General features: G+C 29.6%; 1 protein-coding gene across 3 annotated transcripts in view; it reads right to left on the reverse strand.

Annotated features, from left to right (window-relative positions):
* LOC107448788 (uncharacterized) overlaps positions 1 to 12,360 on the reverse strand; it is a 153,670-nt gene that overhangs the window by 24,797 nt on the left and 116,513 nt on the right. Inside the window, exon 1 of one of the 3 annotated variants that reach the window (XM_016064121.4) lies at positions 11,035 to 11,373. The exons of the other annotated variants lie outside the window; for them this stretch is intronic. Within the exon in view, the coding sequence (XP_015919607.2) occupies positions 11,035 to 11,047 (13 nt within the window). The 5' untranslated portion in view covers positions 11,048 to 11,373. Of the gene's footprint in view, positions 1 to 11,034; positions 11,374 to 12,360 lie in introns of those variants that run through there. 3 annotated transcript variants of the gene reach the window in all.

Below are 12,360 nucleotides of genomic sequence, written 5' to 3' on the forward strand. Positions count from 1 at the left end.
TGAATCAACGTTTTTTTAGTGATGTGTGGGGGAGAAGTTATATATTGAGTTCCAAAACAAGAGTTGAAAAACTTTTCTGATTCTATTTAGGTTATTTTCTGCAGCGAGTCATGTTATTGAGTGAGCATGCTTCAAGTGGAATCAGAATTCCGTTCGCAAATCCCACATGATTGACCTAAAACACGAACGTGATCTGACAGATAAAATGAACTAATATTTTTCTCGCTCCTCTTACAAACAAAACTCTCGCTGTGATATCCTGTTGATTAAAGAAGGAAGAAAAAATTTTTTTTAACGAAAGTCTTCAGGAAAAGCGCGGATTCTAAAGTGCTATGCTTGTCTCATCCAATGATTTCTATGAGAACTAATTACTTCAGAAAATAAGCAATTTTATTAATGCAAAAAAATAATAATAAAAATAACCTTTTTCGAAAATTTTAAAAAGAAATAAGCAAAGCCGTTATTTGAATGTAAAAAAAGTTGATTTTTTTTCCATAAATTATTGAAAATAAAGATTTGAATAACTGCAAATTTTAAGCCCTCGAAACATGATATTTTCATTTGTATACGACTGTTATTTCCAATTTGCATATTTTTGAAGCGAAGGAAGTTTTAAACCAAGAATGTTGTTAATATTAAAAACAAATAATAAAAACTAAGTCATTTTCTCGTGCTTATAGATGTGCGAAAAATAACTTACTTAATGTGAATTTGAATTTTTTTTTAGTAACAATGGATTATACGCACATTATTTATTCTAAGTAATTTACAAACGAAATTAAAATTGTTGGATCACATATAAGGCGACCTAATGAAAAATCTTAATTACCTCAATCTCATTACTCAACGCAAAAGCTTCGTTTGTTCAATATATCGCATTATATGGTTTAGTTACGGTGGAAAATAAACAACGAACGAAAGAAACACAGGGATTAATCTAATCGCTTCTCACATAGAGACTGAATTATCAAACAGTATAAATTCTTCCATCGCGTTTTAAGAGCTTTAATGTGATTACGTAAGTAAACTTTTACATACAAACTTAATTAATACGGAATTTTCATAAGATTTTCATCAACTTGTAATTAAAAAATAAGCAAAACAAAACTAACAACCTTGTTAGTCTGTGTCACATTAGTAAACAAAATTTGAAATAAACGGGTTGAATATTTCCCAAGACATGACAATCGCAAAACCTCTCTTTCAATAAAATGTCGAATTTTATAAAATGTTTAATTCTTAATTAGTTAATACTAATTAATCACTATATTTTAAATGTGCCTTTTGCAACATTAAAATTGAATTCTATTCGGCAGCTATTTCGCGTTTTCATCTTAATTAATACACATTAAAAAAGAAACTCAACAAAAAATAAATAGGATTTTTAAAATCTTATTTTTCTGACAACAGAAATAATGCAAGTATTTCAAGATTTCAGTATTTTGTAAGAATATAGTTTCATAACTTAAAGTAATGAAAGATCTTGTTTGAAGAGCAGATATTCTGAAGTTGAAGATGACTATTTTGTAGCGCTGTGATCAGGAGAAAAAATCTCCATATTTACAAAAAATTTATGGTCGCGAAGAATAATGTTTTAATTGAAAAAGTAGCTAAGTCTCATTAAAAAAAAAAAAAACGGCACCCTAAATGTTGAGAAAATTTTTGCAAAGTAAAATTATCAGATGATAATTTTCCATTATTTTATATCCATGCAAAAAATATCAATTATGAAGCTCGAGCCACAATGGCTCAGGGGATAGAGCGTTCACTTTACAATGAGGTGAACCGGGTTCGAATTCCAGCTATGGCTGGACGATACGAATGCCGCATCCGGCTTACACCGACCACAGTGCTGACGTGAAATATCCTCAGTGATAGACGGATCATGGGTTAGAGTCTCCTTACAGTCAGGCTAACCGTGGGAGGTTCTCGTGGTCTTCCTCTCCATGTAAGGCAAATGCGAGTTAGTTCCATCAAAAAGTCATCCACGAAAGCAAATTTCTCCCAATACTTGATCCAAGAGTTCTCTTGTGTTCTGGATTGGGTTCAAAATTACAAGGCGTAATTGAGCATTAGTAGTCGCAAACCCAAAAATTGGGTCGGCTGTTTAACAGCGGTTATAAAATAAAGCTATGAAGCGCACAAAGTAAATTTGGCAAACTTTCAATATTCTAAAAAAAATTTTAAAGCTTACGCATTGTATTTATTAAATAATATTTTACAACTATAACTATTTATTAATAATTACAACTTTTAAAAATATTTTTGTTAAAAAATACTATTTAATAATATTTTTATTAACAATATTATTTAGTAATATTTTTATTAAAAATGCTATTTAATAATATTTCTATAACGTTTATTCTAAATAATATTTTTATTAAAAAATATTAATTCAAAGTTTTTCTCGAGAAATATGGGAGAATATAAGATAGAAGTATATAATAAGAAGTATATATCGAGAACTATAAGATAGAATCGAATGTGACTCGTAGCCCATATAGTGAATGCCACTGAAGTATAATATATAAAATGAAAAATAAAGTGAAGGACTTTTTCAATATTAATTAGTGTTACATTATCTTTTTGTATTAAACATTTTCTTCTTTCAAAATGAATTAATACATAAATTTGTATTACTACCATGCCATCAGGGGTTTATTTAGGAGAAATTCGGGTCCATTACCAGACTTTTCGTGAATTATTTTATTGTAAAAAAGAGCCCTTCACAATCCTTCTTCGAAAAGTGGGGTCGACGGCGTTATTAATATCACTATTACAAAACTATTACTTTCTATTGCTTTTGTGTTTTCTCACATTAAAAAGTTATTGTTTTCTTGCTGTCACAAATACCTACAGGAAGAAGCTGGTCCTAAGCTAATTTAAATTTCAGAAGACATTGAGTAGATTTTTCCCCAACTCTCTGAAACAGGAAACGTCAAAAAAATTAGACGATAAAAACAGATCTTTATAGAAACAGAACCTTATTTAATGTAATTAGGATTAAATTCTACTAATATCACGAGAATAAAACCTTTTGCAATATTCATCAATTATAAAATTAGTCGAAAACTAACCAACATGGTTTTAAATAAATATAAGAAAATGTAAGCAAGGTTCCAACCTGAATAAGAAAATTTAAGCAAATTATACCCTAAGGCAAAGCAATAAAGACCAAGGATAAATATGAAAAAAAGGTTAAAAAAATATTGTTAGAGAAACATTTCAACTAACAAGTAATAAGTGCGGATTGGGGCGGATATGTCGAAGTCTTAGCGTGATAGAAATAACAGATTCCGTCATCCTAAATCCCAGGAGAAGTTGATCGCTTTGATGTTGAAGTAAGAGATGAGACGAAATCTATCAGCGGATGGGAAGAAAAAAAAATATCCCTTCCAGATGAGGTATAGCAACAATCACTCAAGCGATTATAAGGTAGAAAATACAAGGGGAAAAAATAACTTTTTTGTTTAGACAATTACAAATCTGTATGGAATGTCACTTACACACGAATTAATTTTTATTTTATTTTTGCTTCAGGCCTCTAATGTCTTGAGCATTCAAGGAAATCGAAGTCTAAAAGAAATTTATCATTGAAAAGTTTTGGAACTCAATATTATCTAAATAATATGACACAAAATAACTGAATGACCTTTATATTTCAAACGCTCTTCATTATTAAATTTTCATGCTCGTTCAAGTTGGACTGGAAAGTGATTTTTAATATTAGTTTCTTTCCACAACTTGCAAAAAAAGTATGGGGGGAAAAAAGAGATTTTTTTGAAGAGGAGGGTGGACTAGGAAATAATGTACTTCATTTGGCGTGATGGTTCTAGTATCGGGGATAGAGATCTCGCCTCTCAATAAGCTTACCCGGGTTCGGAAACCAGCGATGACTGGTCGATAATTGCACTTCCAGCTCTCCCAGACCACAGTGCTGGCGTGAAATATCCTCAGTGGCAGACGGATCATGGGTTAAAGTTCCCTTACAATCAGGGTAATCGTGGGAGATTTTCATGGTTTTCATCTCTATGTAACGCAAATGCGGGTTAGTTTCCTCAAAAACTTATTCTTGAATGCAAATTTCTCAAAATACTTGATCCAGGAGTTTCCTTGTCCTCTGAATTGATTTCAAAATTGCAAAGATACGGAGTTGAACATTGGTAGTCGTAAACTCAAAAAATGGGTCGGCTGTTTAACGAGAGTTTTAAAATAAACCTAGTATATTGGAAAAATTTAAAAATTTCATAATAAATAAATAAGGCTAACTAATTTATAAATGAACAATTTTTTGTATAAATCTTAACAGACGAATGCATGTGGATATATTGTTTACGTCACTGATCATAAATAGTAATATTAAAAAACTGAAAACTCTTTTCAAGAAGCAGTATATCAACTGTAACACTATAACTACATACTGTGCTTGGGTATGTGAGTAAACTGCGGAAAAGTCAATACTCTTGTTTTTCATAACGTTTCGAATTTTAGTACATTTATTTATCACTACATCCAAATTTTAATTTTTTCACTTAGTACATATTCTATAAAGATTTATTGTTAAAATAAGTGCATTCTTTCTATCAAAGTATAAACAAGGCTTTTTTTCTACCCATCCTACACCTTTATTTACAAATAGCGCTTACCTCAAATATCTCCAGTAGAAAACCAGTCATGGAAAAAATTGCCATTACTTTCGGCTTAACCTTGGAAAGTATCACAGTTTCCCTTTATTTAACACACAAACAGAAAAATATATATATAAATTCCTCTATATACAGTGCACATAATTTCTCTCGTCTTCTGAAACTAAATCAAAACTACGACGTTACAGAGGAGAAAATTGTTTTTGCTTCAGCAAAGACGAGTTAAATAATTGAAATAAACAACACGATGCGTTTTTTTTTAAATAATACATTGCACTTTTATTTCACAGGGAGGACGTAGGATAAATACAATAGATAATAATACCAGGGCTTTTTGGTCCAAAAATATCATCTTCACTCGCCTAACATCAGATTTAAAATTCAGATTGACGCATTTTTTATAAATTTTTCATTTATCATTCCTCTTTATTATACCCAAATAACAATAAAAGACTGTTATGGCGCGGAAATTCGAAATAAATGAATACATTTTACACTTCATAAAGCGACTCGTAATTTTCCCAAACAACCTTCACGTGTCAGTCTAATAAAATAAGAGTGAAGCTATTCAAATCAGTAGCAAATGCACCGAAAGTAGTGAATAATGGAGTTTTATAATCGCGTCAACATTTTGCCGTTTATTTGATTGTTCCAACAGGACGATTGCAGTAACAGATTGTTATCCTCTTCTTCAATTATCGAAGGGAAGGTCATCTTTAAACAACTAGTTTTAAAATATTTCATAACTCTTCATTTGTTCACTATGCGCACAGGATATATAATTTTTTTAGAAAATACTGTATGGGTAATTAAAAAATAAAAAATCGTCATCTAAAAATGAATAAGAAACTAAAGTTCTTTTACAACGTCTTCTTTTTAATAAAGAAAACTATAGTTTTACCGCATAAAATGCTTTATCTTATGTAATTATTGAAAAATGGACAAAATTAGTTTTTAACTATTTAAAACCTGTTTTAACCTCTTCAGGAATGTGATCACGTGTGCGTGATCGCGTTTTTTCCGTCACAACTTACGATATCAGCTATGAAACGACCCAAGATCACACGGATACAATACTGTACTCTTGTACTACAACTCGAATTAGTACGTATGCCTACTCATTATGTATACGCCCTGATTACTCATATGTATTAATTAGTACCTGAACATGCTCGAATTAGTAGGTATACGTTACGTATTAAATCGGTGAGAGCGGGCCTGAGGAAGAGATTCTGCCGGTGCTGAAGAGGGTTAAAGATGTTAGCTTTATTTCCTACATAAACACTAAATCTTTCAAATTTATAGTTCATTTATGTCGCACTAGAGCTGCACAATAGGCTATTTGCGACTGTCTGGGAAACATCCCTGAGGGTGATCCGAAGACATGCCATCACAATTTTGATCCTCTGTAAAGGGGATGGCACCCCCACTTCTGTAGCCCAACCACCTGCACGTGAAGTCGAGCATTTTATGGTAGCACAGTTTAACGAGGACCAATACCGCACACCCTCGGTCCCTACGCAGACTGATCCAAGTGGTCACCCACCCGCACACTGACTGCAGTCAGTGATGGTTGACTTCGGTGATCTGCTGGGAACCGTGTCTTAACAATCAGTCCACTATCAAATTTATAGAAATGACTAATTAATTTCGAGAATGCATAGCGCTGTACTGTAATCATTTTACAGTTTTAAAAAGAACGAAATTAATTTAAAAACATTCTATCACAAAACCTTGGAAACCAATATTTGTTTTTTAAAAGAAATGAATTTTTCTTGTCTTATTTGATTTGATATTTGTTCCGTTGAAAATGTGATACACTTGAAAGAGAAACTAGCTTATAAAAATATACAAACTTATCTAGAATTTAGTAAAATAACTGTTAAAAACCAACCGGCTACATGTTTCTTGACTTAGATTTAATTTATCAAATAGCGTTTTAAGTTGGTAGAATGATCTAACTTTAATTCCATTCTCAAAGCATAATTTATCCTTTTAAAACGACATCGCAACTAAAGCGAGAAATTAAAGTACCTATAAAGATAAAAAGCATTAATAACTAGGTCGGAATAATAAGTTTCCCTTTCTGCTACAAACAGAATATTTAATGAGAAATTAATAAGTAATGAGCCACAAATAGGCGTGAATCTGAACACTACCTAATTAGACCAAAAACATTTGCATCAAATCATCTTGTAGCGCTAAGTATGCAAGATGAACGACTTTGGCGTCAGTTTAATAAATTTATTTACTACTAAAGAATTATAAATTCATTTCAATATACTAAATGCCCCTTGCATTAAAAATTCAGATGTTTTAGAAGTAAAAACAAGTATTTATCATGATAACAGTATATTTTTCACTTCTCGATTTTTTTTACAATTTCATTAAAATATAACAGTAATGGATTATATTCAAGAATTATAATATCGCAGTGATATAATATTTCTTGTATGTCCTGGAAAAATCTTCCTGAAAAAAAGGTATCGATTTCTTAAACTGATAAAAACAAAAACTATTAAATTTTTTTTAACGTTTTTCCATTTGATAAGCCTAACAATAAATTTTACCAAAAGTAAGAACTATGGGATCGTTCGCAATTGGTGTCACGCTTGGAGGGAGGGAGAGGATTCATGAAAATGTGACAGTTAATAACAAAGGGAGAGAGGGGAGTAATAAGACAACATTTAAAATGAAAACATCTAAAAGCAGCAAATTACTTTTTTATGTTGTAAATGTTTGAATTTATCAAAATAAGTACAAATATAAACATATTAAATTATTATTGTCATTCTCACAAAGGACTTTAAAGCTTAGTTAACGCTAAAAATAAAATTTGAAATCTAAACAACTTAGTTCGTGAACTTCCAATACATGTTCCTGTAAAGTTGCATGACTTGTGACGAAGGAAATCGAGAGAAAGTAAAATGACACATTTTGTGACTAAGTAGGGGGTTGAGAGCACAAAAAAAATTGTGTAATCATTTATGAACGGTTCCCAACTGATACATTGATACGAACAACTTGTGTTCACATCCAAAAAGTCCAAAATATTATTTAGTTCAAACTAAAATAAATATAAGCTGAGTAAAATTATATTTTCAAGAAAATGGTCTCAACAATTAAAAAAGAATATTATAACTGTTGCTCCCACCGCTAAATTCATAATAAATATGTCATAAGTTACTGATTGTTTTCTTGATTATTATAGAAACTATGAGGCTCCACCCCCTGCTCACTTCGTTCGCCAATCCCAGTAATTCTTCTCATTTATCATTGTTTTTCCCCTTAAGCATCAATATTTTCCGCAAAAACACAGAATATTTTATTTTTAAAATATACAATAATTGTAACTTTATGTGAGAACATTTTGTTTATATGTAAATCATAAAGAAATTGACCGATTACAAAATGTACGAATTTGAAAAATAATCATTTGCACTTGGAAAAAAAATAGACCTGAGGAATAAAGATTGTGTGACTCAATAAGAAGAAATGAGAGACTCGTTGACAAGACTAAAAACAATTCAAATAGGGAATGGTTTTCATTGCTCTTTATTAAGTTTTTATTTTGTATTTTTTTAAAAACAAATTCGCTATGAATTTTTAAGAAACTGTCAACAAGTAATCTCTCTACCTCTCCCTTTATTTTGCTACTTTGATCGACATCTACTCGAACGTAAGCTTATAAAATAAGGAGCTAAGGATCTCGTGAAAGAAAATTAAATTTTATAAGGGAGAAAAAGTCAATATTTAAGGCAAAAAGCTGAGAGAAATCACAAAAAACTACTAAAACTTGCAACAATTTTGAATTTCGGAACGAATTTTGCGTAAGTTCACAAATAAAAATAGCTGTAGATGCATTTCAGATGGCTACAGATCTACCCAACATGATATTTTTCCTTACAAGTTTAACAGTTAATAATTCTCGAAATAATTTCTTGAGTCTTAATTTTTTTTTATTTCGTCGTACCTCCGTACCTTTTTATGCATAACTTAGTAATTTCAAGTTTCTAAGTCTTATAGATTTTGTGTAGCAAAGCACTATGTAACGTAAAGCAAAAACAACAAAAAAGTGATAACAAATTCGCCAAAAAAGCACTTAAAATTACAATAACTTTTGATCTAATTAGAATTTCAAAGATAATTGGTATAAGTTCATAAACAAATATGGCCCTTTCAGCATACCAAGTATCAACCCTGAACTTGTTTACCTGCGACTTGTAGAACGGTCCGAATGGTAATACTCTTTCCTATAAGTTTAACAGTTAATAATTCTCTAATTATGGAATGCTAATTTTCTTTGAATTTCGTTATACTCCTTGTATATTCTTTGTTATACAAATGTGTAATTTTCAGTCGACATCCCTTGCAATTTTTTTTAATACAGATAATTAATTTTCTGTTAAAAAATGTCCTTAGTTTACCAATCAGTTCTATTTGAAATTAATGTAAATTTTGCTTCTAAATTTTATTACTTGTTGACAATTGCAATCCTTGCTCTTCGTAATCTTCGCTACTTTTCAGAAAATATGCTTACAATTAATCCGCCCCTCAACCCAAAAGAAAAAAAAAACAAAGTAAGAAATAGCGTGAGGCACACTTTTCATCATAGAAGATCATCGCGCTTACTATTTGATTAAATAATACAATGGCAGTTGCAGAAATGCGCTAATTTGACTTGTTTCAAGCATGAAATTTCAAACTGAATTCTGGTTATCATTAATTTTAATTATTACATTATTATAACACAAAAACTGCGAAGAATATCTTATAGGATGGTTTTCATATATAAGTTCTATACCATATAAAATGAATACAAATTATTCTAAATTAATGACCTTCGTAAAAGGGGAAATCAAATTATTTACAGAAAACATTGCAATTTTGCTATATGTTACAATACCTGCAATTGTTGCGAATTTTGCATGACATTTTAAAGACAATTTTAAGATTCTTGAAAACAGTACAAAATGTTTATCAGTTCTATTGTCTAAATCTTAGATTTAATTCAAAGTCCATGGTAATTATAATTATTCTAATTGAAATGTTAAACTATAAATTTTGTTACCACTTTAAATCATTGTAAAAAATGCCGGTTAAAGGATTGTAACGTTTGTAGAGCCAATTTGTTTTTAGAAACGGGAAAAATCACATTCCAATACAGGCTACTTTTTTTTTTTTTTTTTACATAAAACTCTTCAAAACTCATATATATTGAGGAAAAATTTCAATAGAATATATTTCATCAATTGAAATGCCACCCAGCCATGAAACAGGCTGATATTTTCTCCTTAACAGTCGATTCCTTCTCTGAATATAATTTTTTTTACTCAATATATGAAAGGTTTTAATGCACTTTCCTGACAAGCCACATTTTCAAGCTGTTTATGACTGAATTGGAAAAAAAAGGAAAAATGGAAAATCTTCATGCAGACAATAAGAAGTGTCTGTTTAGTGTGCTATTATCTAATAAAAAATCTGGAAACTCATAAAGGACCAACATGGAAACAATACAAAACAACAGTTGTAAAATGTCAATTTTGGAAAACATTTTACTTATTGCTATATTGCCCCAATACCTTCATATGAATTATTTTAAAAAAACTAATATTAAGTTAAAAATTTATTTTCCATTTTATTACGATTGCGACGAAAATTGGCTTATTCACATATTTCTAGAGTTTATAATTTTCTCAATTATGTAACAATATCATTTTAATTATTATGATAGATTAGGAAACCAGCCAATTCAATTAAGAAATAAACCGATGTAATATAAAAATAATTGTACAATTCATGTACGAAATAGTTTTAAAACATCGCATCTTGACTGAATGATCGTGCATCGTTCGAGTTAAAATTAAAAAAAATTATTGAACATAATAAATTCTACATGATTTTGACGAATCTTACAACTATCATATTTAACAACGCTTCAATATTATAAAATTGTTTTTAAAATTCATAAAATCTTTATTGTTAGCTAATCTATAAATTATATGAAAGCCGTAATGAACGAAATTTGGTCACGTTTCAAATATGTTGACCCAAGCATCTTTTTATTTAGTAAAAAAATTGTCACCAATTAGCCTAATAACATTTGAAAAATTTGGTACAGATATTTAATGACATAAATTTACACACATATATAGATATAACAAATTCCCGAATTGATGTATTCAGGTAAACTCAGTTAAAACGCGAATTTTCTAATGAAATTATAAAATAAATCAATTGTTAGCAAGATTTTTTCCTAATATACATATATCTCATTTCTAACGAAATCAAATTTATAAACAATAAACATTCTGTAAAGACATGTTAATAAAACATAATCATTGAATTTTATAGATTAAATCTTCAAAATTTAAAAGTCAGTACTTACCGGAATTGGACATTATTTTTAAGTTTTAAAGTCAAGAGGAGAAATATAAATCAAAATAACAACTGATGTCATGAAATCCCAAGAACAACAATTTCTAAAATATCTATTTTTTCCCGTGACCACAAAGCAGACGATAATGAATTGCAGTTGAAGTCCATGTTTTTGATAGTTACAGCAGTTTTTAGGAAAATAAATAAATTTACAAATCGTCTGGAAGCCGAGCACGCGCTGTGTTTTGAATTCAGACAACTAGTGAAATTCCTGACTGACCAATAATCTCTCACGAAACGTTTGCCATGGAAACGAGTCAAGCTAAATGTTAAATAGAAATTGAAACACGCGGCGATGCGGATTGGAAAATGGGGTTGCCAACAGCGTGATAAACAATGCCAAATTTCTCGCCATAAAAAGATCTTATTTTCTTCAGTACATCAAATTATTGTTCTTATTTTATGCCGTTTAATTTTTGTTTAATTAAAAAGTATTAATATAAATCTTTAGCATAGTGTCATAGTAAAGCATACTCTTATTTTTGAAATGATATTGAAAATATAGGTACAATATAATATAAAAAAAAAGAATCATTTGAAAAATTATTCTTATTTAATATTAAAATAAGAATCATTTGAAAGTTTAAATTAAAAGTAATAATTTGTTCATCGATTACGAAAAAGTTGGAAATGATTGCTAATCTTAATGAGAAAAAAAAGCTTATGTACCAAAACAAAAGTTCTTAAGATATCGTAGTGAAATAAAGAAAAATATTAATTTAAAACCTCTTTTATGTAAACCATGTTATCATAGTTGCTTTTATAACTTATAAAAAAAAAGTAACTTTCATTTTTTGTCACTGGTGTTACACAAATGTGTAGATAATACAAAATGCTCTCTCTTCACTATCCTTAATATCTTAGAACGATGAAGTAATCGGGTAGTGACAATTATTGAGTCATATAAAGGAAAAAATAAATAAATAAGTAATTAAAAGAAAAAGTTTAAAACTTTTGAACGGCTGGGGAGATTCAGGAAGACAAGTTGGGATATTTTTTAACATGCGCACTTTTATTGTTATTGAATATCAAACATGCCATTAGCTGTATCTGAGTACCTGTAATTAATTTTAAAGTCTGAGTAAAATTTTTGAATTAAGTGTTTATAAATTTTGTAGTATTATTTTAATTTCTCAGTATTATTCAGCTTATCCACCATATACTCACCTAGTATTTTTTACTTATCTTCTTTTATTAGTAAGAGGATAAGGAAAGTTTGAAAAAAGATTTTTTTTTATAGATTTAGGCATTGTCACAAACTTGCTAATTAAACTGT

The sequence above is a fragment of the Parasteatoda tepidariorum genome, chromosome 7 (assembly GCF_982258835.1).
Source record: "Parasteatoda tepidariorum strain Cologne lab strain chromosome 7, Ptep-v5.0, whole genome shotgun sequence".
Lineage (NCBI taxonomy): Eukaryota > Metazoa > Arthropoda > Arachnida > Araneae > Theridiidae > Parasteatoda > Parasteatoda tepidariorum.